We start from the raw sequence: 26,711 nt of genomic DNA on the forward strand, positions 1-26,711 counted from the left end.
CCCCCAACCCAAGAACTAGATGGTAATATCTTGCTGCAGCACGATATCGGCCTTGACCGTCAAAATTACCCAGGGAGGCTTCGGTACCCAAACCACGTGAGAATCCGAATCATTAAATGAAGAGAGAGACGTCGACCACGAATACGCCCCGAGAAATAACAGAATGTCAACAATTAGGAAGTTTACATGGCGTCTAAGCTAAAAAATGGAAAATAAGCTTTCGTTAATTAAATTAAATAAAATTGTACGTAATCTTCAATAAATCTTGAGTGAATCCTTGAATAAAGCCTTGAAAAATGGATAAAAAATGGAAAATAAGCTTCCGTTATTATTAACAAGTTTGCCTAACTTGGCTGGCTACCAAGTCGGCTACTCAAAACACCTCATTTTTTTATTTCGGATTTGGAAAGAAAGTTAAACTGGTCACTACCACATTATCTTAATCCATTAAGGCCCTTGCCAAACCGGGCAAGATAGCGCTAAACTAACTATGCCAATCGTAGGTAAATCGAAAAAAAAATACCCGTTTTTTTTATTTTGCCATTTACAATTATTTATCAAAAGTTATTTAAACAAATTATCGAAAGGTAATCGTTTGAAATCTGACAAAAAAACGTTACATACGTTTCTTTCATGTTTTTTCCCGTAGAATCAATTTTTGAAAATAATTTTATAGGAAAACAAATAATTTTTACTCTCTTTTCTGGCATGATTCCGGACAAGAGTTTCAACTAAATCGGAAAATAAAACTTTTTTAGTATTATTTATGAAAGAGGTGAATCGTGAACAGTCCTTCTCAGGATAGTTCACATGGACATTTCTTAGTATCTAGCGATTCAAAAAGGCCAAATATGCCAGATTATTTGAGAAACGAAATTATTGACATTCTGTTACCTCTCGGGGCATGTCAAAGCCGATATCGTGTTGCAGCAAGATATTACCGTCAAAATTACCCAGGGAGGCTTCGGTACCCAAACTACGTGAGATTCCGAATCATTGAACGTGTGACAAAATTCTCTCGCTATCACCAATTCTTTTGCGGGGTAAGTGAGGCACTTTCGCTCACGGTGATTGAGGGAGAAAAGAGAGGGAAGGTCATAAAATAATTTACACTGTGTCAAATTTAGATTAAACTTACGGCTTATAATGACCAAAAAACATTCACATCTAAACATACGCGCGCATAATATAATATAAAATTATTGACCAACTAACTAAGAAATAGAACGAAAGAGCAACTTAGAATAATCACAAATAAATATTTCTCGGTCTATCCTAACTAATAACTAATCGCACACTTATCCTATTACAAATTTACTTAAATTTTACGAAAACCTGTACCGGATGAATTGCCCGGCACTTGAGCACCTTGACAATTCGCTGGTCGCAACTAGCACTAATACAAAATAAAACTAAGCGCGAACCTCTAGATAGCCGGTACGTGAATGCCTGGCTACCTTACTAAATGCGCACCGGTCGTTGCATCACCAGAGAGAGAGGGAGAGTGTAGAGAGAAAGAAAGAAGGCTTGACCTTTTATCCAATGCTCCTCGCAACGTCGTGGATTCCAAGCGATGTGCTGCTGCAGGAAATACCGGTCGTCACTGCTGGTCAGAATGTAGACAACAGCTAGCGATGCTGGCTGTTGTTGCTGGCCAAGTATCTGCAGGCGACGTTGGTCATTGCCGCAGGCCCAGTATCTGCAGACGATGTATCTGCAGGCGCTGTTGGCTCTCCTTGCAGATGGGGCTGGCTGTAGTCGTAGATAAAGCTGTTGCCGGTAGAATTGGCCTTCTTTCTAGCTATCCCAAAACTGCACTCACTGCTCAAACTGGACTGGACTCGCGCACGCATTTTTTCTCGCGACGCTCAGCGGCGCTCACTCCCATCCCTTCCTAACCTATTAGTTAGACGGCACGCGACGCGCCGCTTCGACCACGAATACGCAGAAATCGTCACATTATGAGACAGAACAACGATGAACCACGAATTCTCGTTGTTTTGGAAATGGTTGATTTGGATCATCATATCTCTTTCCGTGAAATTCAGAGATGTACTGGAATCCCAAGAACAACAGCCGGTAGAATTTTGCGGCTTCATAGATTTCATCCGTACCACATAACTTTGACTTAAACTTTGATGCCAGATGATCTCCGCTGCAGACTCGAATTCTGTAATTGAGCAGAAGCAAGAATTCGTGAAGATCCTGAATTTTTCAGATACGTAATGTTTTCGGACGAAGCTACATTTCATAGTAATGGGCAACTCAATCGCCATAATAGTCATTATTGGTCTATCCAGAACCCTCATTGGGTACGTCATGTTGATAATCAGCATAGATGGAGCCTCGTAGTTTTGTGCGGTATAATAAATGGTTATCTGATAGGACCTTATTTTTTCGATGGAAATGTAAACGGCGCAGCATATCTTAATTTCCTGCAGAATAATTTACCAGAATTATTGGAAGATGTCGACTTGGAAACAAGATTATGGCTTCAACAGGACGGTGCAGCGTATCATCGCTCACTAATAGTTCGTCACTTCTTGAACCAACGATACCGAAGACGATGAATAGGCATTGGTAGTGACATTACTGAGTGGTGTCCAAGATGACCAGATCTAACAAGTCCACATTTCTTTTTATGGCGCTATTTGAAAGGTATTGCTTATACACAACAACCAACAACACGGCAAGGTATGATGCAACGCATCATGCAAGCTTGTAGAGCTATTCCGCGTCACATTTTGCTGCCCACAGTTGAAAACTTCTTATGTCGAACAACACTGCATAAATTTGAACGGCGGTATTTTTGAACATTTTACGAGATAAATGTTTGTGTTACAACCTTGACCATAACTCTATCTGTAGTCATCGTCTTGTCTTCATTGTCTGGACATTCCCACCTTGCCTTAATTGGCTGGGTAATCAATAGCTCGCCTTCATTGGCTAGGTATTCCCACCTTGCCTTAATTCGCTGAGTAATCAATACCTCGCCTTCATTGGCTGGGCATTCCTACCTTGCCTTAATTGGCTGAGTAATCAATACCTCGCCTTCATTGGCTGGGCATTCCCACCTTCCTTAATTAGTTGGGTAATTAATACCTCGCTTTCATTGGCTGGGTATTCCCACCTTGCCTTAATTAGCTGGTAATTAATACCTTGCCTTCATTAGCTGAGTAACCAACATCTTGTCTTGATCGTCTCGGCATTTTCACCTTGCCTAGATAGACTGGACACTCCCTCTTTATGTACATTGGTTAGATTGGTTCACGTTACTAAATGTGGCACGAACACACGTAATGATTAAACAAAAAACGATCTTGATAATCGAACTTTTATTTATGTTGGGTATTAGATTATTATTATTATCATTATTATTATTATTATTATTATTATTATTACCCTCACCCTCGCCCCGGTAGGATAGGAGGGTGGGTTGACCGCACCCCAAACATAATACCTTACCTGAACGTAGAATTTCCCGCTCTTTCCGAATCCATGATAAAAAATAGGGGTTCTTATTAAAAAAATCACTTGGTTATTTGGTTATTGGGATTATTGAGGTTGGTTTATTGGGTTATTGGGTTATTTGAGTTTTTGGGTTATTAAAATCTTACCCTTGCCTGATCATCCCTATGCATAAATGAAGAAAATAAGAAATTTGACCCCTACATGAGCTTACACGGAAGGGGGGGTTAACCGCACCTCCACATAAAACCTTATCTAAACGTAGAATTTCTCGCTGTTTCCGAATCCGTTTCTAATCCAATTTCTGGGAAAGATATTCCTCATTGTCCCAAACAACTTTCGTCTGAACAATTTTTTTGTGTAATGCCAACCGTAGAAAATTTCGGGGTGGTTCCTTTAAAATGGGACACCCTCTATAGCCTATACATATATAAAATAGAGTTGAACATATTAAATGAAAGTCTAAAAGCACTTTTGTTCATTTGATTATGTTACGTGACGTATCATTTGTTATATTTTACGATTAAAATTTCGCCTTCGAGAGTCCCGTTCGTGTTGCGCTAAGGCCAAGGTTATAGCGATAAAACACCATAGCTAGCAGTATTTGTGTGCGCGGCTCGGTGGGAATGAGCGGGAGAAGCTGATTCACACTGCTGCAGCATGCTGCGACAGCATGCTGCAGTCAGCGTGCTTGGCTCAGTAATACGAGCCGATTAGAAACGCGTAAGTGTCTGAAGTGTACGCGCTAGAGAGAGACGGAGTGCGAGGGACAAAGGATATATAACGAACTGGTGAAAACGACGACGGCACCTTTTTTTAGTTAGTCAGGACGAAGCGCCGAAGCAAGAAGCCCGCAATATTTCCGAGTTCAGAGTTTATCTCGCCAATTGAAATATAAATTCAGTGCAATTTAATTTGTCCGAGTTATCCGGTATTATTCTTTTACCTAATTGAAAGTTTGTTTCGGTTTACTTCATCAGAGCTTGAGTGTTAATAAAAGCCAAAGAAAGATAGCAACCATACAGGCAAATCGTTCACGCCGTTAGGACCAAGGAAATATATTAATCCACTGTATCAATTGGACACATACATATATACGCTTACATTTCACGGACCATACAATCCATTTAAAAACAAAAGGAAGGAAGATCATATAAATAAAAAAAACAATAATAATACATAAAGGACCGAACGCCAATAACTTTATTAAGAAAATAAGTGAGTACTATTTGTTTATGAATAATAGATAACGCGAGGCGAAGAACACGTGTCTATATATATATATATATATAAAGTATAATAATATATATATATAAAGTATAATAAATATATATACATACACGTGTCTATATATATATATATATATATATATATATATATATATATATATATATATATATATCTTTCTATTTTCGCTCGATGATTTATTCATGTACTTGAGCTTTATAAAATAAATTTTATAATTCCTATTAACCGCGCTTGAGTATATCCATATGCTTCCCCGTTATTGTTTATTTTATATATAACCGATTACGGATAAATATATACGAATACGTCCCATCGAATATCTCACGATCGCGGTATTGGGAGCCCGGATCAAATCTACGAAGATTTCGTTATTGACGCGCGAACGGGACGGGGTGCCCGAGAGCCTGACTGCCGTCCGAGTCAAAGGCCGCTCGACTGTTAAAGGCCTACGCACGGGATAAATTCGCCTCGCGCGAATTTTAACCTATCAGATTATGAAAAATATTAATTGAAATTTAAAGATCGTATACTTCAAATGCTTCACCGTCAAAATGCTCCGAATATAATTTGGAATGCTGTTGATAGTTAGCCATTACCGGCTAATATCGACAAAAAACCAGTTTGCAAGCTGTGTCTTTCAAATCCATGCTGCACGCGAAGAATCACAACGGCGTCGCCTTTCAAAATTTTCATAGTATTTATTTCGCGTTGTTGTAAATATTGTTTACAACGACGAGATGGTGAAACATATCATCTTTAATGTAAAATCTTACCCTTTATGAGATGGTTTACTTTATAGTCCTGTAAATACTACTGTTTGCAGAGAAAACGCCGAAAACGAAAACATCTTCCATTTTCTCGGACTCGTCATCGGTTTAGAAAAAAAAATTACATATTCGTGTTCCTGTGTGAAAATCTCTTAGTAGCATGTTGGCAATATTTCCGCGACATTTTTTCACTAACAGATATGATGGGACTTACTAAAATATCACACAGCGCTTTGAGATTGAGAATTTTATTTTCTTAAACTACGTTCTCAAGTTCACTGATGAAATTATAAAAGTTACTACGGAAATTCGTATATTCCTGGTGACGCTGATATGGAGAAATTTTGTCTTAATAGTAGTAACCTGGAATTGCCAATTTCTAAATATTTTGGCCTGAAACTATAGCTTGTTGCATAAGAACAATTGACTCCTCTGCCTCAAACCTCTGTTTTGAAATTTTAGCTTAAATTTCATCATTCTAATTGTGCTGCCTGTCTGTCAACGAATATTATTAAAAATTCAAATAAAAACAGTAGAGTAACGCATCTTAAGTCAAATTTTTACTCAATCTCGAAAAATAACATTGCAATAATTTCAGAGTTCGAATCTTTATATTGTAATAAGTTATAATAGAGTATACTAAGTTCAGCAAATCGTATTCCGAAGAGTAGATAAGCGTTCAATATTGCTTGACTAAAATTTGATAATTTCTATTGCTCTCAAGTGATCTAGGCTGTAGAAAATTACCATTATTTTAATTTTGAAGTTTTAATATTCAAGATAATATAATTTATTTTGTTAATTGAATTAAGTATATGCTTTAATTAAAACGGTGACTTTATAGCGAATCGCATTTATACCACGATAGGGCCCATGTTTACAAACTTATAAAAGGGAAAGGTTCTGCATTCGACTTGAATTTTTTATGTATGTTTGCGCAAATCTCTGGTACTATACAACTGATTTCAAGAGTCCAACTCCATTTAAAAGCAGATATTATTAGAAGATTCTATATAATAGATACCGTATAATATATAATAATAATATATTCCAGGAAGCTATATTTCGATACGGAAAATTTCTCTATATTCTAAAATGGTTGATTCAGAATTACCGAATGTACAGCGCAATGCAGTTATCTCACTTCTATAGGTATTTTCCGATCGATTAAGCTGTGTATTTTTAAGTAGGGCTTACTGTCGCAAGTACGTCCATCGCCGGAGAATCCAGGTTTACATTGGCAAACGTGACTACCTTCTGTATTCACGCAGTGTGCATCCGATGAGCAGGCGTGATTGCCGACAGTGCACTCATTGATGTCGACGCAACTCGAAGAACCATCTTCATGGTACAGCGTTTGATACCTGAAAGTAAAATTTAGTAAACGTTAGAGTATAGGCGAGGTATCGCTAGCGAGTCAGATAAGGAGCTGACTGGTACGATTGATACCCGGGATCGCAGACACATCTGAAAGTGTTGACGTCAATGATGCAAGAACTATGATAACCACAAGTGGCTCGGCCCTGAATACACGGATCCTGCTCCTCGAGAGGCACAATCTTGGAATTGACGGCGAAGCGCACGATGTTCTCACGACTTTCATAGGTTGTAATACCCCGCGAGAACTTGAGCTTGCTGGTGACTTCAGTATCCGCCGATAGTGGCGCGTAGCTGCACTCTTCGTAGACGATCGTTTGATCCTCGGTAAACGAGTACTTGATAGATGGTGAGGTAGCAAAACTGTAGCTACGCTCTGTGTTAGAGCGGATTACGCCGGGCTGGGCACGTGTCAGCAGCTGCTCGTAGTCGCCGTAGTCGACGCGTGCGCCCTCCTCCACCCATGGAAGGTAACCCATTATCTCGGACTCGAGCTTTAGCTGGCCAAATACATCCAGCCCCAAGTATTTGTTACGAATCGTCAGCTTATCACCCGTCGACTTGAATATCAGCTCCATGGTGTGATTAAACACGCCTCCTGTAATGACCCGTTAACGCGCTCGATCGTCGCTCAACCCCAACTTCTTTTACGCTTCGTGAACCTTACCGGTCAGCTTGTAGCCGTTCTTCAAGTCGCCACTGCTTTTGGCAAACAGCCAGCCGATCACGCCGCTCATGGGGTTCAGCAGTTGGAATCGCGTACCGATGCTCTCCGGTATACGCGCCAGCGCCATGTACGTCCTGCCATCCTTCGTCTGCACGTAACACTGTAGATCTCTATCCATAAACTCGACGTCATTTATTTTGCCTGATATCTTGCCGATCGCCCGTAATGGTATATCTGCCAAATTATTCTCAATATAATCTCAATCAAACTATGGCTAAAAACCTTTAAACTTATACCGATCGCGAGGTTACTTTTTCGTATGATTTGAAAATTTTTGATAATTCAGCAATCCAGTTAAACTCAGTGCATAAAACCATTCGCTTTATTAACATAATATCCTAAAAAATGTCACCTTGCATCATTAGAGAGCTTTTTGTTCAAAAGTTGAGCAATGTTATTCGTTAATCACAAAATAATATACCAAAAATTCTTATATATTTATCCAATTGATACGATGTAAGTCTTAGTGAAAAAACATACCGTCCGGCTGACAGGATCGACCATTTCCGAAATAACCTGGCTTGCAAGCACAGCAAAAGCCCTTTTCATAGTCGACACATGAGGCTTTACTGTGACAGTAGGTGGAGCCACCCGTTTTGCAGGTTTGCGATTGATTTTTGACTTGATTATCTGGAAGCCACCGATTTTGTCAGTAAAATGATAGTGAAATAGCATATACGAATCATACACTATAGAAAATTCATAAATTAAGAAACCCTCAGTACTTAGTCCAATTATTGTATTTAACATCATTTTCTTATATAATAATAGAAAACCGTAGAAAGTACTATAAGTTATACACACATACATACACGCCCAGATTTCTCCGCTTTGGTAAAGTTTGTTAAAAAATTTTTTATACTAAAATTTTTGGAATCTAAGGAGGATATGTTTTGGTTACCTTTCCTATGACCTTGAGGGTCATCTTCCAGCTTACCTCAAAATTAGTTTTGCTTTTTTAAATAAGAAACTCTATTTTTAATCCCAGATTTGAAAAAAACGGGAGGGTCAGAGTATTATTCATTTCTTAATCTTTTCACGTAAATATCCGGGTAAGGTTAAGGTTTACCAAGAAATATTTAAGACTAAAGTTGCTAGAATATGAAGGGGATATATTATGTTGACCTTAACCGTGGCCTTGGAGTCATCTTCAATGTCATTTCAAGATCAATTTTGTTTTCTAAATAGAAATTCTTATATGAAATACAATCGGGGAAACTATAATTCCACAGATTTTTCAGTTATTGTAAAATGCTAATAAATTGTACTTAATTTTAGAGTAAAAAATAAATTTTATTATCTATTTCTAAAATGAATAAATGTCCGAAAGTACAAAACTCAAAGATAACAAAAAAATTGAATTTTATAAGAATCATTACAAGATTTACAAAATACAAAATATTATTAAAGTAAATATTCAAATACAATTCCCCCTTGCTAAATATAGATTTCAATTTTTCTTTTGTCTACTTTTCAAAAATTAATCTAAACTAGGATAGACAACAGGAAACTGTTTTGAAATATAGAATTTTTGAAGTATAATGCTTACAAACAAGTGTGATAATACACAAAATCGAAAGAAGGTATGTGCTCCTTGTAGGCAAAAAATCATCCTTAATAAAAAGAAATTAGACAGTTTTTGTATAAATTTAAATTTGCTTAAAATAATTCAAGAGAGCTATCCTAATTTCGACTTGTCTTATTTAAAATTTCGAATAAGTATTTATGGTACTAGTCGATTAGTTCTAACTCATTATAAATCTTCAACGAAAAAGAATAAAAGTGGCTAAAATATAAATCAGAATACTAGATGAAAATTATATCATATCGAATTATGAAGACATCAAATTATGTGCTGATACATGAAATTCAAATAATGTAAAAAACTGTAATCGGTACGTATGTATAACATCAAATTCCATAAAATACACTAAAGTATTAAAAAGCAAAAGTCATGAACAGTTGGCAACAGTATCATTGATAAAAACAAAGGCTTATTTGGCACTTCACAATAGGTTACGTAAAAAATAAGTGAGAAAAATAAAGTAGTGAGATCGACAAAAACGTATTGAAAATTTGTAAAAAGTATTTAGTAGAATTATGTTAAGGAAAAAGGCATATGTGTTCAACTGAAAGTTCAAAACACGTTTAAAATACCGAAGTGATTATTAATTCTTTAAGTGATAAGAAACAAAATCAAGTAGTTCACATTATACTTAACTTCAGAATTCGAGAATATGATACTATTCGTATTTGCGTTCCAAATATAGGAGAAAGAGAGAGTTATGCAAAATGCATGCGTAAGCTTCGAGCTTCGAGAACTTCGAGAACTTCGAGAACGTAGAAAGTGTCTAGCAATGCATTGACAGTCAATGAGTCGCAGTGATAGTGATAGTGAATCCCAGGATGATTGCTAGTCTTCGTAGCGGTTATCAAGAATATGCGTACCAAGAGAGAGTTTGCGATGCTTATACGTGAAAGGGCGACTGTCGTACATTTGTGCATTGCCTGGCTAAATGCCGCGAGTTGCTGCGCGTTATGGTTTTTCTTCTTTCTCAAAATACGAAGGTAGCAAACACATATTCGTTCTCTGGGTAATCTTGAGTCTCGGCACGTCTGGAGAGACCCAGACTGCTTGATGACAAATGCGTTAAATTGGAAGGCAGGAGTAATATAGGAAAGGAATCAGCTGCCGACCACCAGCGGGTGGCTAATACAGCTTGAGTTTTTCGCTCTCCCTGGCCGCTAAGTTATGGCTGGTCCGGGTGATGAGCTTGAAGAGTGGGGAATTTATTTTTAGCTTCATCCTTGCCATATCAAAGTATCGCGAGTTAATTCCGTCTGGGAAATTGACAGCTACGGTCGAAATATTCTAAGTAGTTCGACCATCTTTGCTTCACATTGTTTCTCTCGGTCGCTCTCGCAAAGTTACGCGCTGCGCGTATACCTAGTACATCACATTGCACTAATCCCGTCAACATGTCACGTGTATATATGTGTGTGTATGCGAGCGCTTCGTTGCGCATCAACTAGATAAGGGATTCTGTGCTTAACTTCAATGAAAGTGTGTGCCCGAGCATGTGTAAGTGTGTGACCTCAGCATTATCAGTGCCGTCACTTCAAAGGGCTAACTGCATTAACTGGCAACGTCTTCACGTTACTAAGATTCTACCCTCCGCCCATCAGATCGGCAACCTAGATGCCACCGCAGTGTGATTGTGTGCCCAAGACATCGAGACTGTGGTGTACCAGCGTGTGTGTGTGGGGCGGCACGTTCATCTTCTAAATCTGTAGCGTGGGCGAGCACTGGTAAGAAATAAACAACCTGAATAACCATTCAGGCGTGTGACTTTTTTAGACTCTGCGAGCTTCGCGTATCGTAAAGTATATCTGGATTGTAAGTCTCCTATCTGCCATATTCGTTTGATCTAACCTTGTTAATATTTTATATTTTATTAATTGTTTAATTTAGTTTGTATTTCGATGGTTTTACCCTAACATGTGACGAGGGTTTTTTATACCGGATAAGTACGATTCACTTTCATTATTCGATTAAAGCTACGATTGTGTTACACTAAACCTCAGTCTTATTATTTATTAATTGCACACACCTTCTCAACCTACTGAACTTTATTTTGTTATGAGAATTATACATATTTTTTTTTGTTTAACGTCACTCTATTTATGCTCCATCAGCGCTAATCAATGACGGGCGCTTGCAATGTGTTTGAGAACAAAGTACATAAAACTTTTTTCAGTGGTGCTTGTATCAATTAGCAGGGACTAGGAATCAAACCTGGGCCTAACGTGTGCGAGTCCGTCATTCTACCGACCGAGCCATTGCAGGTCTCGACTTATACATGTACAGGGTGAACCATTTTAATCGAGGTACCAATTATTTCGTTTCGGAAGCATGATAGCGAAAAATAGTTTGGATAAAAGTTTTAGGGTTTGGAGGGGACAGCCGATGGTGACCTCCAACTTGACCTTAAACTAGAGTTTCAAGGTAATTTGAAAGTTAACTTTGTTTTTTTAAATGGAAACCACTATATATTATCCCAGATTCGGATATCGCGGGAAATTTTACGTTCAGATAAGGTATGAATTGTGGGGTCCGGGCCCTTAACCTCCAAGTCCCAGATCCTTATCCCCCAACGCCTTGTAACCTGGGAGTCTGTAGACCAGAAGCCTTCATCCCCGAGCCTTGAGGTGCTATAACCGGCCGAATAACCCCCTAAATAACCACCTATCCCTGTAGGGGGAGCGATGTGCGGTGGAGGGGGGTAAACAGACAGAGAAAGCGCGGGGTTATTGTGGGGTGATGTTTGCTCATATTCGTGTCTTTGTGTGTATCAATGTGTGTGTTGTGGATTGTGTCTGTGTGTATGTGTGTGTATGGGGAAGTGGTGTAACACAGTAACCTGCAAAAACAACACTACGATATGTTAACCTAAGTGGGCAATAACTTGCAAGCCCTAAACCTACGACAGGTGAACCTTAGTGCGCAGTAACCTGTAAGCCCTAAATCTACGACAGTTTAACCTTAGTGCGCAATAACCTGTGAGCCCTAAGCCTACAACAGGTTAACCTAAGGTATGTTTTTCGAGTTATGTGCATGTGCGTAAATATGTGTATGCGTGTGTGAAAGGAATGTGGGAGTGAGAAGGTTTGTACATGTACATATGCATGAGTGCACGTGTGTGTGTGTGTGTGTGTGTGTGTGTATGGAGAGTTGTGCATGTGTTTAAATGTGTGTTTGTGTGTATGGGGTGGGTGTAAATGAGCTTGTGGGTGTGTGGAGGGGCGTGTAAATGGGCGTATGTGGGTATGTGGAGGGTGACAGAGGAGGGGTTAGAATTGTGTGTGTGTGTGTGTGCGCGCGCGTAGGGTTAATTGTGTAAATGCGTGCGTATGATGCGTTATGTGCATGTGTATAAGTGCGTGTGTATATGTGTGGGAGGTTTAAATGTGTGTCTGTGTATGTGTGGGTGGTGTGAATGTAGTCTACAATGAATAATAAGAATTTAAAAAGCTGAATACGTAACATACTGTTTTGATTTCTTTATAGTTTTCTTAAATGATGAAATTTGTAATAATGGAAAGAAGGGAAATAGTGAGTGCTGGAAATTCATTTAATTTTAATTATATTCAGCAACGTTACATCAACACATTTGTTGACCTCTTCAGGCTGATTTCGCTGGCAGTCAAATTATTATAGGCTAAAATACGGTATTGTAACGTGACTGGCTACAAGCTATTCGTTTTAGCCTATAATAATTTGACTACGAGAGAAATCAGCCAGAAGAGGTCAGCAAATGTGCTGACGAAACGTTTCTGAATATAATTAAAATTAAGTGAATTTCCAGCTCTCACTAATTCCCTTCTTTCCATTATTACAAATTTTATCATTTAAAAAGCTGAAATTTCTCACACAAAAAAAAAAAAAAAAAATTCAAATGAATTCTGCTTTTTTTTCTATGTATACTTATTGATGCCTTAGGTCACGTCTAGGGGGAAAAGTATTAGTTAAAAATATAGAAGTAAACGAAAAGTATAGAAAAAAAAGCAGAATTCCTTTGAATTTTTTTTGTGAGAAATGTCAGCTTTTGAAATTCTTATTGTTCATTGTAGAGTACATTGTACGCAACCATTTTCCAGATATTTCAGATCAGTTTGAGATAAGCAATTTCAGCTGAAAAATTTTGCCGCTAAACTTTACCGAAGTCATAAGTAAGTAGAGAGAAAAAAAATGAAAGACATTTTATTTTTTATTATTTAGAAAGTTAACCTGTTAACCGAGCGGGACGTATAAATACGTCCAAAGTAAACAATATCGGGTACGGGTAGGACATATGAATACGTCCTCGATATTTATATTGCGCCCTGGAACGGACGAAACGTATATTTTACTACTACTATGGTAATACGTCATTCATACACGTCTTAGTGGAAAAGGACGCGCCCGTTATATGTTGCGTAATTAGAAAGGGATTTCCCCGGTTAACAGGTTAAGAGATAGAATTATATGAAATTTCTATTTTTCATGCTAGAGTACATTGTGCACAATCATTTTCAACATGGTTGACTAAACTCCGGCTGAAATTGTTGACATGCTGTTGATTAGGGGAGAATGTCACGGTAATCATGTAGAAACTGAAGTGCTATATACACAGAGATACCCGGCTAGACGTCATCCAAATGCCAATACCATTTAGACTCTGAAAAGACGAGCACAGAATGATAATTTGCGCTGCCAACCGGCAGCACCATGAGTATGGTGGAAATAACGTTCGTGTTTTGGTAACATTAGCACACATTCACATGACTCCGTACATAAGATCGCGTCAGATAACCAGAGAAACTGTCATTCCCCAATCAACCATTATCAGGATTTTACGAGTCATGAAATATCACCCATATTATATTACCCTCACTCAAGCTTTAACTCCAGATGATATGGTATAACGTATTCGTTTTTGTCGTTGGGCCTTACAAATGGTTGAGTTCGATCTAAATTTTTTTAAATTTGTCCTTTTTTCTGATGAAGCAACATTTAGAAGTAATGGAAAATTGAATATGTATAACTGTCATTATTAGTCAGATGAAAACCCTCATTGGTTTCGACCAACTGATCACCAGCATCGCTGGAGTATCAATGTCTGGTGTGGCATTGTGAATGGTCATTTCATTGGACGTTACTTCTTTGATGGCAACGTAAATGGACAGAATTTCTTGGAATTTCTCTAAAATCATTTGCCTGCGCTACTAGAAGATGTAGATCTAGTTACTAGACAGAGAATGTTAATACAATTAGATGGAGCATCACCACATTTAGCAAGCATAGTGCGCAATTTCCTCGATAACGAATATTCTCAGAGATGGATTGGACGTGGCGGGCCAGTTGCGTGACCAGCTCGTTCGTCCGATATGACATCACCTGATTTCTATTTGTGGGGATATCTAAAAGATGTCGTTTACCAAGTAGAACCAACGACAAGGGAACATATGATGGAGCGAATCCGAGAAACGTGTGCTGCCATACCAAAAAATATTCTACTGAGCACAGTCAGATAATTTCAAAGAAGACTTTATTTGTGTATTCAAGCTAATGGAGGAAATTTTGAGCACTTGTTAAATAGTTGAATAAAATAATCATTCAGCACACTATACACAAACACAGACATATGCACACAACAACCTTCGCGCAAATGCACAAACGCAGACACACACACACATTTACACCACCCACTACTCTGTCTCCCCCCCACACACACACACACCTACATGCACCCATTTACACCCACCGGACACGCACACCCACATACGCTCATATACACCCACCGCACACACACACCCACATACGCTCATATACACCCCCATACACACACCCATATACGCCCATTTACACCCCCCATACACACACGCGCACATTTACGTTCACACACATAACTCCACACACATACGCACACACACTCACACAAACGCACGCGCGCACATACATTTACATAATAACCCACAAAAACACTTCATCCCTCCTCCCTTTCCGACAAGCCACCCCACCAACCACACACGTAAAACCCTCCCAATATACATACTCATATATACATATACACACATGCAAATAACTCTCCACACACACACATTACATAATACACCACACGCAGTCACACACATTTTTACCCCCCCCCCATGTCACTCACCACACACACAGTAACATTTACACCACCCACACTGACACACACTCATTTACACCACCCCCACATCCACATACACATTTAGACCACCCACACACACACACACACATTTAGACCACCCACACACACACACGCACACACACTCAACCACCCACCACTACACGCACACTGATACACACAGACATGAATATGACGCAAACATCACCCCACAATAACCCCGCGCTTTCTCTGTCTCTTTACCCCCCCCCCCCCCCTCCGCCGCACATCGCTCCCCCACAGGGATAGGAGGTTATTTAGGGGGTTGTTCGGCTCGTTATAGCCCCTCAAGGCTCGGGGATGAAGGCTTCTGGTCTACAGACTCCCAGGTTACAAGGCGTTGGGGGGATAAGGATCTGGGGCTTGGGGGTTAAGGGCCCGGACCCCACAAGTCATACCTTATCTGAGCGTAAAATTTCTCGCGATATCCGAATCTGGGATAATATATAGTGGTTTCCATTTAATAAACAAAGTGAACTTTCAAATTACCTTGAAACTCAAGCTTATGATCATGTTGGAGGTCACCATCGGCTGACTCCCTCCAAACTCTAAAACTTTTATCCAAACTACTTTTCGCTATCATGCTTCCGGAATGAAATAATTGGCCACCTCGATTAAAATTGTTCATCCTGTATATATCTTTACTTCCGACTATTATTGAACCATGAAAATTGAATAGATACACAAAATAATAAAAATCTTGATAAAAAATATTACCCTTACTACGATGAGATTCAGTGTAAATTTTATCGAGAAAAAAAAATTATGTTTGCTGAAGAAAAACTTGATAATTATAAAAACTATAGAAAAGTTTATAAATTTCATCAGATGCCAAGCAAGTACAAATGCGCACTAAGTTATTATTCAAAGCATATGTTTACTCGGTTAAAATTATTAGAAGATATAAGACTGACATTTTTGAGTTTGATGTAGAAGGAAGTTAGTCTAATATATAGAGATGATGATTCAATCAGTAAAATAGCAGTAATAAGGGTAATATTATAGTTATCAGTAGTAAGGATAATATTATTGTAATTTCCGATCAATAGTGATGTTCACCTTATTACAAATATTATCTTCACTATCACCAAATAATATTTATAAAGACAAGTTCGAAAAAAACGAATAAAAATTCAATGACAAAAATGACACAATAAAAATCTAAAACCAAAAAAAAGTGATGTAAAAACAGATGTGACGTCAGGCCGAAATTTAGTTATGTTTTAAATTCTAAATCGTTAATAGAAATCAATATTAAGAACAGAATGAAAACCTTCAAATTATATAAAAAGAGCAGGATTGAGAGTCGCTACTAATAAAATTTCCCATGAGGAAAGCGCATCTGGAATAAAGTGTTGATATAAAACCTAATAGAGGCTTAAACCTGTGTACTCAGCCTTACAATCGCTGCCTTATCTTGCTTTGTCCCACTCGCATGTGTTGACAGGAGCTTACGAATTATTTTGAAGCACTATCCTACCGATAAGAAGAGGGACCATAAAAATACAATCTATCTTTTTTCCCATCGAATTTTCTCTTCGTAAGAAACTTTGCGATTTACCATTGAAATCAATTAAAATAAAATTATTAAGATACGGACATTTTTCTTATTAATAGATAATGGCTTCCTGAAATCTATAATTGAAAACACTAAGAGAATATCCGTAATATTAAATAGGTTATAATCAATTTTGTAAGTTACTATCAAATAGTGATTATTCTAATAACCAACGTACCATAATACGCACCTTTTAATAATATATTATTTATCCCTTGCAAGAACAAAATAACTAATAAATAATTTCATGTTTTAAACGAAAACAACAATAGAACCGTAATGCATTTTATAATAACTCTTAGAAATTTTTGGATTTTTCTACATGTTTATAATAGTTAATTATTAAATTATTGTAATTTATAGTTATTTAATAATCATTATGTATCGTTAAAATTAACTAAGTCTAGTACGATTTTGTGTAAATAATTATAAATCATAGCATCAGTTTTGCTCTCGAAAGTGGCACTCCAAGAGTCACCTCTGGAGAAAAAGGCCCAAGTTAAGAAAGGTCCACCCTATCTCTCTCTGAAAACTCCCGCCCCCCGACCAAGTACAAATCAAATAAGAAAATTTTCCCACCAATACAGAAAATTTTAATCGTCATCATGTCATGGACCGGAAGAAGGGGATTTCCACCCACTGCTTATAGAAAGCTCTGTACAAGACTGCGGGAACAGTGCTAGAGGAAACACAGTAGGATAGAAAATTTTTTTGAGAAGGATCAGTAGTGTAGTGTAGTTGTAGTACCGTAGAGTTGTACAGTAGAGTTGTTCAGTTACCCGAAAGTCGCGAATAGCGTGGCCGAACCTAGGAGTGCCTTTAGCATCGGCTATAACGTGCGTGTATGTGAACGCCACAAGGAGTGTAAACGTTAGACGGCCTATAGTTCTTTGCTATCACTGCGAGTACGAGTGGCTAGCTGAGACGACATCGGAGGCCAGCCACGGGATTGCTGAATCCGTCCGACGGAAGCAGCACGATGACAGAGAGAGCCTCGTCTTTAATCCGGAACAGTGGCAACCTGAGCGACACGCTAAAAGGCGACGTAGAACTGCTCCCCTTGACAGCGCGACTAATCGCATAAGGTAAGCTGGCCAGCTTCGCGTTATTGTTTCGATAAGCGACCGCGCGTAACATCTTTGCTCTCCCCTCACACCTGCGAATACAAGAAAAACGGCGGCGAGCGAGCATGCAAGCGAATAACTTGACCGAACGATCGTAAATGAAATGACGATATGTAAGATTGTCGCGCACCTCGTATAAGCGTAAATGCGCGGACCAAGTGCGTTGTAGATTACATGATAAATAAACTAGTCCATGTATGATTGAAACGACAATCTATTGTTGTCTTTGCTATTAGTAAGTTGGTTGACTGACACCTGTCCTCTCCTGCTCTCCGGTTAGTAAATAGAATTGATTATTTCTATCTCGCCGAGCGCATTCCGGTACGACTGCGCATCGAGCGAGACAAAGAAATTAAAACGGAATTCACACCCCGTTACAATGTGGCTATCTTTTCTTTTCTTTCTCTCTAGTTCCCCTTTCTTTCTGGAAATTCGTTAAGCGTGAGTCTGGCGCATTTGCCTTAGAGTCCCTTAAGAAAACATTGAATGAGAGTTTGACGTGTTCAATAAGAACACACAGTTATTATTTCCTGGTTAGTAGTTTCTCTGCGCAACAATATTGCTCTTCCCGGCTTAAGCGTTGCACGCAAGCCAAATCAAAGCAACCCTGAGCTTACGCTTACTCTAAGCGTACCTGAGAGTGACCCCGACGTCACACAGACATAAATTTAACACACTTACACAAACATATACTTAAATGTTCCCATTATAAGGCATATGTACAGAATCAAAATAACGACTAAAAAATTAAATAATAGATAGAATAATAGTTCCATATGCAAATCACTATCCAAAAATAGGCAAAGAAAACCCTATTGTTCCCAATCAATAATAATCTCCACACCTTCTCCAATTTTAAGAAATTTTCTAAAAAATCCTCCTCACCAGAACAGAGGAAGGCTAACAGATCTTCAAGCTTAACCTCGAGTTTTTTTAGCTTTTTGTCAGATTTCAAAAGTTTCTCAAGCTCAAATACTTCCAATACAAAAATAATACATTACGATACAAGTGCGAAAAAGTAGATTCTTGTCTCGTGTGGCGTTTACGCCCGAGCGAAACGAGGGTGGATAGATATACGAGATGAGAAACTCTTTTCCGAACATGTGCCATACCGTATTCTTTTATACGACGTGTGGATAGTGCGATTTTCAGCGCACGTTTTCTACCGAGCGTGCGGGAAAGATGCACATTTAATCTTAGTTATTGCATTTATTTGTACAGTTCTTGCCCTATCATCTTTAGCAACATACTTACTTTTATTGCCAATTGGAAATTTTTAATGTTCTTTACATTCAGTAGCAGTATGTTCTTTCTTATTACATATTTGGCATACATTTATATTATTTCTTGAAATTTTTGCATGACAATATTCTTCTTCATGCCCTTTCTTATTGCAGTAATCACAGTGTTTTCGGTTTCTTAAATAAACTACAAATAAACTACAATTTAAGACACTATGATCTATTTTCTGACATACTTGACATTGTCCATTTTCTTGTTTCATCGGTAAAATACTGCTTCTAAAGTTTACCAGATACTGTAATTATTGGCTGAGTTGTATATGAATAAGTTGTATTAATAATGTTTTTTACTAATTGTTAAAATAGAGGTGGTGAATAAATATTACACAAGGATTATTTAGTAATATACAGGTATAATTAATGTATGTTCTATACGTGTACAGCTTGAAGAGAGCCTCGCTTACCGCGCGGTGCTATTGTGTGTTCGTCGCTGCTCATACACCGTGATATATAGTAGTGGGGCGCACATATGTGTGTGTCCGTGAGCCACGTATTTTGGCTAGGAGTGGGAGCTCGCATGCTCCACTGAACAATATGATATGTACATTTCCAACATGCCTCCTTACATTCATATTGTACATTGCTATTTTACATTTAGTAATTTTCTAAATACAATGAATTTTTCTTTACACAGTGCTTTTGTAAATATATCCGCTACATTATCGTTTGAATCTACTTTTACAATTTCAATTTCCTTTTTATTTATGCTTTCGTGTACATAATGATAATGAATTTCTATATGTTTCGAGTTTTTAGTGAAATTACCATGGTTCGCTATATTTATTGCGCTGGAGTTATCCTCATAAATTCTTATTGGTTCTTTAGTATTTATATTAAATACCTTCAGTAATTCTCTTATGTATTTTAATTCGCTTACAACTTCTGATAACGCTACATACTCAGCATATGTTGAAGCTTTAGTTACACATTTTTGTTTTCGCGTTTTCCAATCAACTACATTTCCATACAAACTAATAACATATCCTGAGGTCGATTTTCTGTCAGTACAATCGCCTGCCCAATCAGCGTCTACATAACATTTCATTATTTCAGTATTATCATTTCGTTGAAAACATAAATTCAAATCTTTCGTTAAATACAAATATTTTAGTACACGCAAAGCATACTTATAATGAGTTTCGTTATAACAATTTTGATATCTACTTAGGTAATTTACACTGTAGCTTATGTCCGGTCGTGTACCAGAACTTATGTACAATAAAGCGCCAATTATGTTTTTATATTTTATATCATCTCTACATGCTTCAACCTTATCTAGCTTTAAGCTTGTTTCCATAGGAGTTTTATATAACTTACTATTAATTATATTGCATTTTTCCGCTAGTGACTCTATATATTTCGTTTGATTTAACTTCATTTCTCCTTTAAGATAATCATGATTTACAGTAATTCCTAAATACTCTTTTATCTCGCCTAAATTTTTCATTTCAAATTTATCTGACAATAATTTTTTAACCTTTTGACAAATTAATAAATCATCCACGTATATGAGTAAATAAATAGTATCTGCTCCTTCATCAAGAACATATAGACATAATTCAACATTATTTTTCTTAAACCCTATTTTTGTTATATACTCATCAAAGCATTTATACCAATCTCTCGGACTTTCTCTTAGTCCATACAATGCTTTGGATAATTTTAACACTCTACCTGTGCCATCTTCATACCCCTTAGGTTGATTGACATATACTTCCGTTGTCACTTTTCCATTTAAGAAAGCAGTTTCTACATCCATTTGCTCAATTATTAATCCATTTTGACAACAATATGAAAAAAGTATTTTTAAGGTTTGATTATTAGCAACAGGGGAGTATATATCATCAATTAAATCGGTTTGCTGAAAACCTCTTACAACTAATCTTGCCTTATATCTATTATCTGATTTACGTGTATAAATCCACTTAACGTCTAATACCTTTTTATTTTCTAATTTATCAATTAATTTCCAAGTTTTATTTTTAATAATACACTCAATTTCTTTATTCATGGCCTTTTTCCATTTTCCACTATCTTTACTACTCATTGCCTCCTCAAACATACTAGGCGTATCTATTCTACTATAGTTTACAAAAATATTACGCGTTTCTGGGTTTGGATATCGTGTGGTACCTTTTCTTACTCTTTCAGATCTACGCAAAGGTTTTTGCTTTAACCTTTCTCTATTTACATTTTCCTCACCTGATTCATCTGCGCTTTCAAATACATTATCATTTGAATCATTCTCGCTGTCACTAACTCTGTCTCTGCTTTCCCCTAAAGTAGACGTACATTCAAGTATATTTTCGTTTTCGTTTCCGTCGAGACCTATGCATTGTACTGTTTCCTCGACACACTCTACGTGTCTTGCAACTACAATTTTATTATTTAAAAGTACTCTATATCCGACTTCGCTGTAACCCAATAAAATTCCCATATTTGATTTTTTATCCTATTTTGAAAATCTTTTTTGTTCTGGATTTCTTACAAACACTTTACTGCCATATAATCTTAAATGTTCGACGTTTGGTTTTTTATTAAAGAAAATCTCAAATGGTGTTTTCTTTTCTATCGTATTTGTCACCGTTCGATTTTTCAAGTACGCTGCCGCGCAAACTATCTCGGGCCAGTATTGTTTGTGTACTTGTGCTTCAGCTAGTAAACATCGTGCCATATCTATAATAGTTCTGTTAAACCGCTCCGCGGTGCCGTTTAACTCGTGTACGTACGAAGGACAGTTATTCAAAATAATACCTTTTTCTCTCGCGAATTTATAAAACCGATTGTTCATATATTCCTTTCCGTTATCACATCTCAAATATTTCACTTTCTTTCCAGTTATATTTTCCATTTCATTTATGTGTTTAACTAAGCAATCAAAAACTTCATCTTTCGATTTTATGCAATAAACTTTAGCTATTTTACTATAATCATCGATAAAAGACACAAAATATCTTTCTCCATTAAACTCTGTAGTTCTAAACTTACCACAAACATCAGTATGAATAATTTCCAAAATTTCCTTTGCTCTAGTTCTCTTATTTTTGAACGGCAAATTGTGCATTTTATTTTCAATGCAAATTTTACATTTCATAAATTCTGTTTCAAGTTCACTTGGAATACCGTCAAGTAATTTTTGTTTACAAATCGTATTCAAATATCCAAAATTTACATGACCTAGCATTCTATGCCACTTTTCCTTTTGACTCATATTATTTCGCTCGGCACTGTTAACGCAGTTTATATTTCTTACTAACTTACTTTTCAATTTATATGTATCATTGATTTTATAAGCTGTTGCCGTTACTTTGTTATAGCTATCTATAATTTTTGCATTATTTCCTTCCAAAATTACCGTATTTTTATTATTTGTTAGTTTTCCGACACTTATCAAATTTGCATTCATTTCTTTAGCAAAGTAAACATTATTTATATTAACTCTATTTCGTTTCTCGACGGTAGCGAAATAAAGGGATACAGTGCCTATCTTAGTCGCTTTTATGGATCTATTATCGCCAAGATAAATATTCACCGGCTCTTTTAAATTTATAAATTTTTCAAAAATGGCGTCATTGTTAATAATGTGGTCTGAACAACCGCTGTCTAGCAACCACTCTATATCAAAATTATTTACCTTGTGTATGTTATCGCTCTGCGTTGTGTGTGCCGTAGACACTACCCATGCGTTGACCTCTTCGCTACTTTGTTTGCTCGTGTCGACTCCTCGTTGTTCTCTGCCGCTGTAGTGACCTCTGCCTCTGTTATGACCTCTGCCGCTGTTGTAACCTCTGCCGTATTTCCTTCGGCCGCTTCCTCCGCGTCCTCTGCCGCTTTTGTGACCTTCTTGGTTTTCATTGTAGCATCCTTCTCTATTCACGTTGAATACGTTTGAATTTCCATCTGTTATTTCTTTTTAACTCTTCATCTCTGCCAATTTGATTTTACTTCTGATATAGTCTGCTGTTTGTTCTTCTTCCTTTAAGGTGTAAATCACCAATGTAGCAATAGGACTCCGGTAATGCGTTCAGTATATAATTCAATTTTTCCTTTTCGCCAACTCTTGCACCCGCGCTTTTCAACTCATTGACTAGCTTTTCAAATTCGTTGAAAAATGATTCTGAATCACTATATTTTTCAAGTCTTATTCTATCTAATTTGTTTCTACAAACAATTTGTAAAGCCGTTGACTCCTTCAAATACATCTGATCAAACTTACTCATTATTCCATAGGCTGTTTCTTCGTCTCCAACAAATTCTAATTGCTTATTAGTTATAGCACTATAAATGTGATTCATAGCCTTTAAATCCTTTTTGTCCCATTTCTCTTTATCTGTAGTCATTTTCCTTCTTTTTATTACTTCATCACATTCTTTAAGCTTCAAATATAATAATATTCGTTTTTTCCACATGCTGTACTCTTGTCCATCGAATACTGGAATTTTAATTTCACATTTTCTGTCCATTTCTTCTTTAATCTCGAATTTTCCTTCGTATTCGGATTCTTCTTGCTTGATTTCCGCCGCTTCTTCCAATGTGATGCTTTTCTTCGTCTCGAACGTTCCTTCGTGCTCTTGACTATTGCGGCACTTATACTTCTTTTACGTTTCCCAAAGGTTACGTAAAAGAAAGCCAGCATTTAGTTTATTATAAACCACGCTCTGCTATCATGTTAAAATAGAGGTGGTGAATAAATATTACACAAGGATTATTTAGTAATATACAGGTATAATTAATGTATGTTCTATACGTGTACAGCTTGAAGAGAGCCTCGCTTACCGCGCGGTGCTATTGTGTGTTCGTCGCTGCTCACACACCGTGATATATAGTAGTGGGGCGCACATATGTTTGTGTCCGTGAGCCACGTATTTTGGCTAGGAGTGGGAGCTCGCATGCTCCACTGAACAATATGATATGTACATTTCCAACACTAATTGCAAAGTATCTTTTTCATTTCGATTACTTGTTGTTGTTGTGTGACAAAATCTCTTGTTGCCACTATTTTCTAATATTACATGGGCCAGTGAGGCGCCCTCGCTCATGGCAATCGAGGAGGCAGGAGGGAAATGGTGATAGAATAACTAACGCAATAACTACAACATCGGATCAATTTTACCTTATTATTAATAACATAAATTAAACGCGTAATATGCGCGAACACTACATGATAGAAACTATTAGCTATCTTATTTATTACCAATGTAAAAAAAGCTCGTTCGTTAACCATTATTTAAAGGTGGGCAAGTGAGGCGCACTCGCTCATAGTAATGGAAGCGGGAAGGGGGAAGAGGCAAAGAAATGAAAGTGGTTAATAAATTATACACACATAATACAAATTCGTATTTTAACAAATCTAATCAAATCAAATAAAAGTTACATTCCACTTGAACTTCGCAATACCGCACATTAACAAATCGCATAAGAATAAGCCGCATTACACAAACTCTTCATCTAATAAACACAATGACGTTCTTAACACCTATTACAAAAGAGAGCAAGTTAATTAACTAATCGCGCCTACAAATCTATACAAAACAACGCGTGTCGCCCGGCAGATGATCGCCTTGACGACGAACCGACTTAGGCTACTTAGCTAAAAGAGAAAGTCGCCCGGCGAGGGATCGCCTGGCGATTTATTACCAGACCGTAATTAGGGCAGGTAGTCGACGTGTGTACGACTTGCTACCCACCTAATATTTAAATTTACGCACAGTACCGTCGTTGAAGAGACAGAGAAAGAGAGAAATTGATTTGCGAACTTGACCTTTGATGCTGGAACGGGAGTCCTGGCTGCGCCCTGCGCACGATGTTGCAGGTCGTCGCTGGGCAATTCCTGCCAGTTTCCCAGGTAGCGTCCCGAGCAAACGCAGGACCAAGTCGTCTTCTCATCTCGATTTTCTTCTCGGCTCTTTGTCCTCGGTTGCACTTCTGACTTTTTCACCGCCAGCCGTCCACCGTCTTGCTCCGATCGACTCGGAAAACCTTCTGACTCTGCCCTCGACTTACTACCGTCTGTGTCACTCGTTTTTCCTTGCGATCTACAGCTTCTTCGTCGTTCTTTTTCTCTTTTCACTTGACCTACTTATCAGGCGCTGCGCGACCAATGTGCTAATTGGTTCAAAACGCGCGTCTGCCTAATCTTGCGTAGGGCACGCACGCCTCCGACTATTTCTCTCTCTCTCTCTCTCTCTAACACCTCTATACTCTCTGTCACCAGCGTAGCAGCTTCGGGCCTGCTCGGCCCCGCTCGGCAATCTCCGTCAGCTAAAACAGAGACCATGCATTAGACACACTATTAAATGCGCCTAACGCCGGTTACCGTGCCTTGCCGAGAGAGAGGGGAATTTGGGAAAATTCCGACGAGAACAAGCGCAACGCTTGCTCTCGTCACACCAAAACCGGAAGAAACAACTTAATTTAATTACAAATGAATATTACAGAATCTTTCTCACCAAACTATATATATATATATATATATATATATATATATATATATATATATATATATATATGGGTAATTCCATAGAATTTTTAACATTCGGAATTCCGGGGGGTCACCGATCCTGCCCGAGGCCTTGATTTGTTGTTGTACATGCAAAAAAAGAACTTTTGGCTATCTCAGTTTTTTTTTAAATATATATAGCCAGTTATGTATATAAATAGGTAAAAAAAGAGCCTTTTTTTGGCCATGTTTGAAGGATCGTAACTCCGCGAGTTTTTAAGATACCGGGACGGGCGACCTCGCATTCGATTCGTCTTTTCACGTACTTCTCCAAACATTACGGTCCAAAACCTGCAAGAACAGTTCCCTAAGCGCCCGCTCAATGTAAACGAATGGTATCCGGCTACGGTAATGGTCATATTCAAGGACCCGTAGCTCCGTCAATTTTGATTTTTTCGAAAAACGGCAAGAGACTTTTCTGTTCGTCTTGAAAAGACCTTTAATTTGCGACCCCGCCCATTTCGTTAGCTTCATTTGGACCAGAAATACAGCTATTTGAAATTAGCTATTTTTCCAAAAATAGCAAAAATTCAAATTTTCAAAGTGGATTTAAAAAAAACCTATTTAATTTTTCGTATATATTTTTTTTAATTTATAGTGCATAGTATGTAGAACGTCCTCCTAAAATTTGGTGAGGGTACTTTGCTTTATTTTCGAGAAAAAAATGTTTGAAAATCTCACTTTTTTAATTGTCGAAAAAAACACCGTTTTCCAGCCCACTCATCTCTGGTTCTAAAACGCCCAACAAAAGTCTGAACAACGAAATTGAAACTCTTATGAAAGCCAAAGAACTTCTACTAACTTCATTCAGAAAGACTCAAATACAAATAACTTACATGCATTGAAAGTTGTTTCCAAAATTATGTGATTCTGGCCGTCTATCGAATTTTCTCGTAACTAGATCAGGCATCA

At 37.6% G+C, this 26,711-nt stretch overlaps 1 protein-coding gene across 1 annotated transcript in view; it reads right to left on the bottom strand.

The window, feature by feature from the left end:
* LOC131667519 (nidogen) overlaps positions 1 to 26,711 on the bottom strand; it is a 425,923-nt gene that overhangs the window by 252,968 nt on the left and 146,244 nt on the right. The window contains exons 5-8 of the mRNA XM_058940985.1: positions 8,068 to 8,217; positions 7,528 to 7,761; positions 6,933 to 7,458; positions 6,681 to 6,847 (exon numbers count right to left, since the gene is read on the bottom strand). Of these exons, the coding sequence (XP_058796968.1) occupies positions 6,681 to 6,847; positions 6,933 to 7,458; positions 7,528 to 7,761; positions 8,068 to 8,217 (1,077 nt within the window). The remainder of the gene's footprint in view (positions 1 to 6,680; positions 6,848 to 6,932; positions 7,459 to 7,527; positions 7,762 to 8,067; positions 8,218 to 26,711) is intronic.

Source organism: Phymastichus coffea, unplaced genomic scaffold, assembly GCF_024137745.1.
Source record: "Phymastichus coffea isolate CEN01 unplaced genomic scaffold, Cenicafe_Pcof_1.1 PCOF00067, whole genome shotgun sequence".
Taxonomy (NCBI): domain Eukaryota; kingdom Metazoa; phylum Arthropoda; class Insecta; order Hymenoptera; family Eulophidae; genus Phymastichus; species Phymastichus coffea.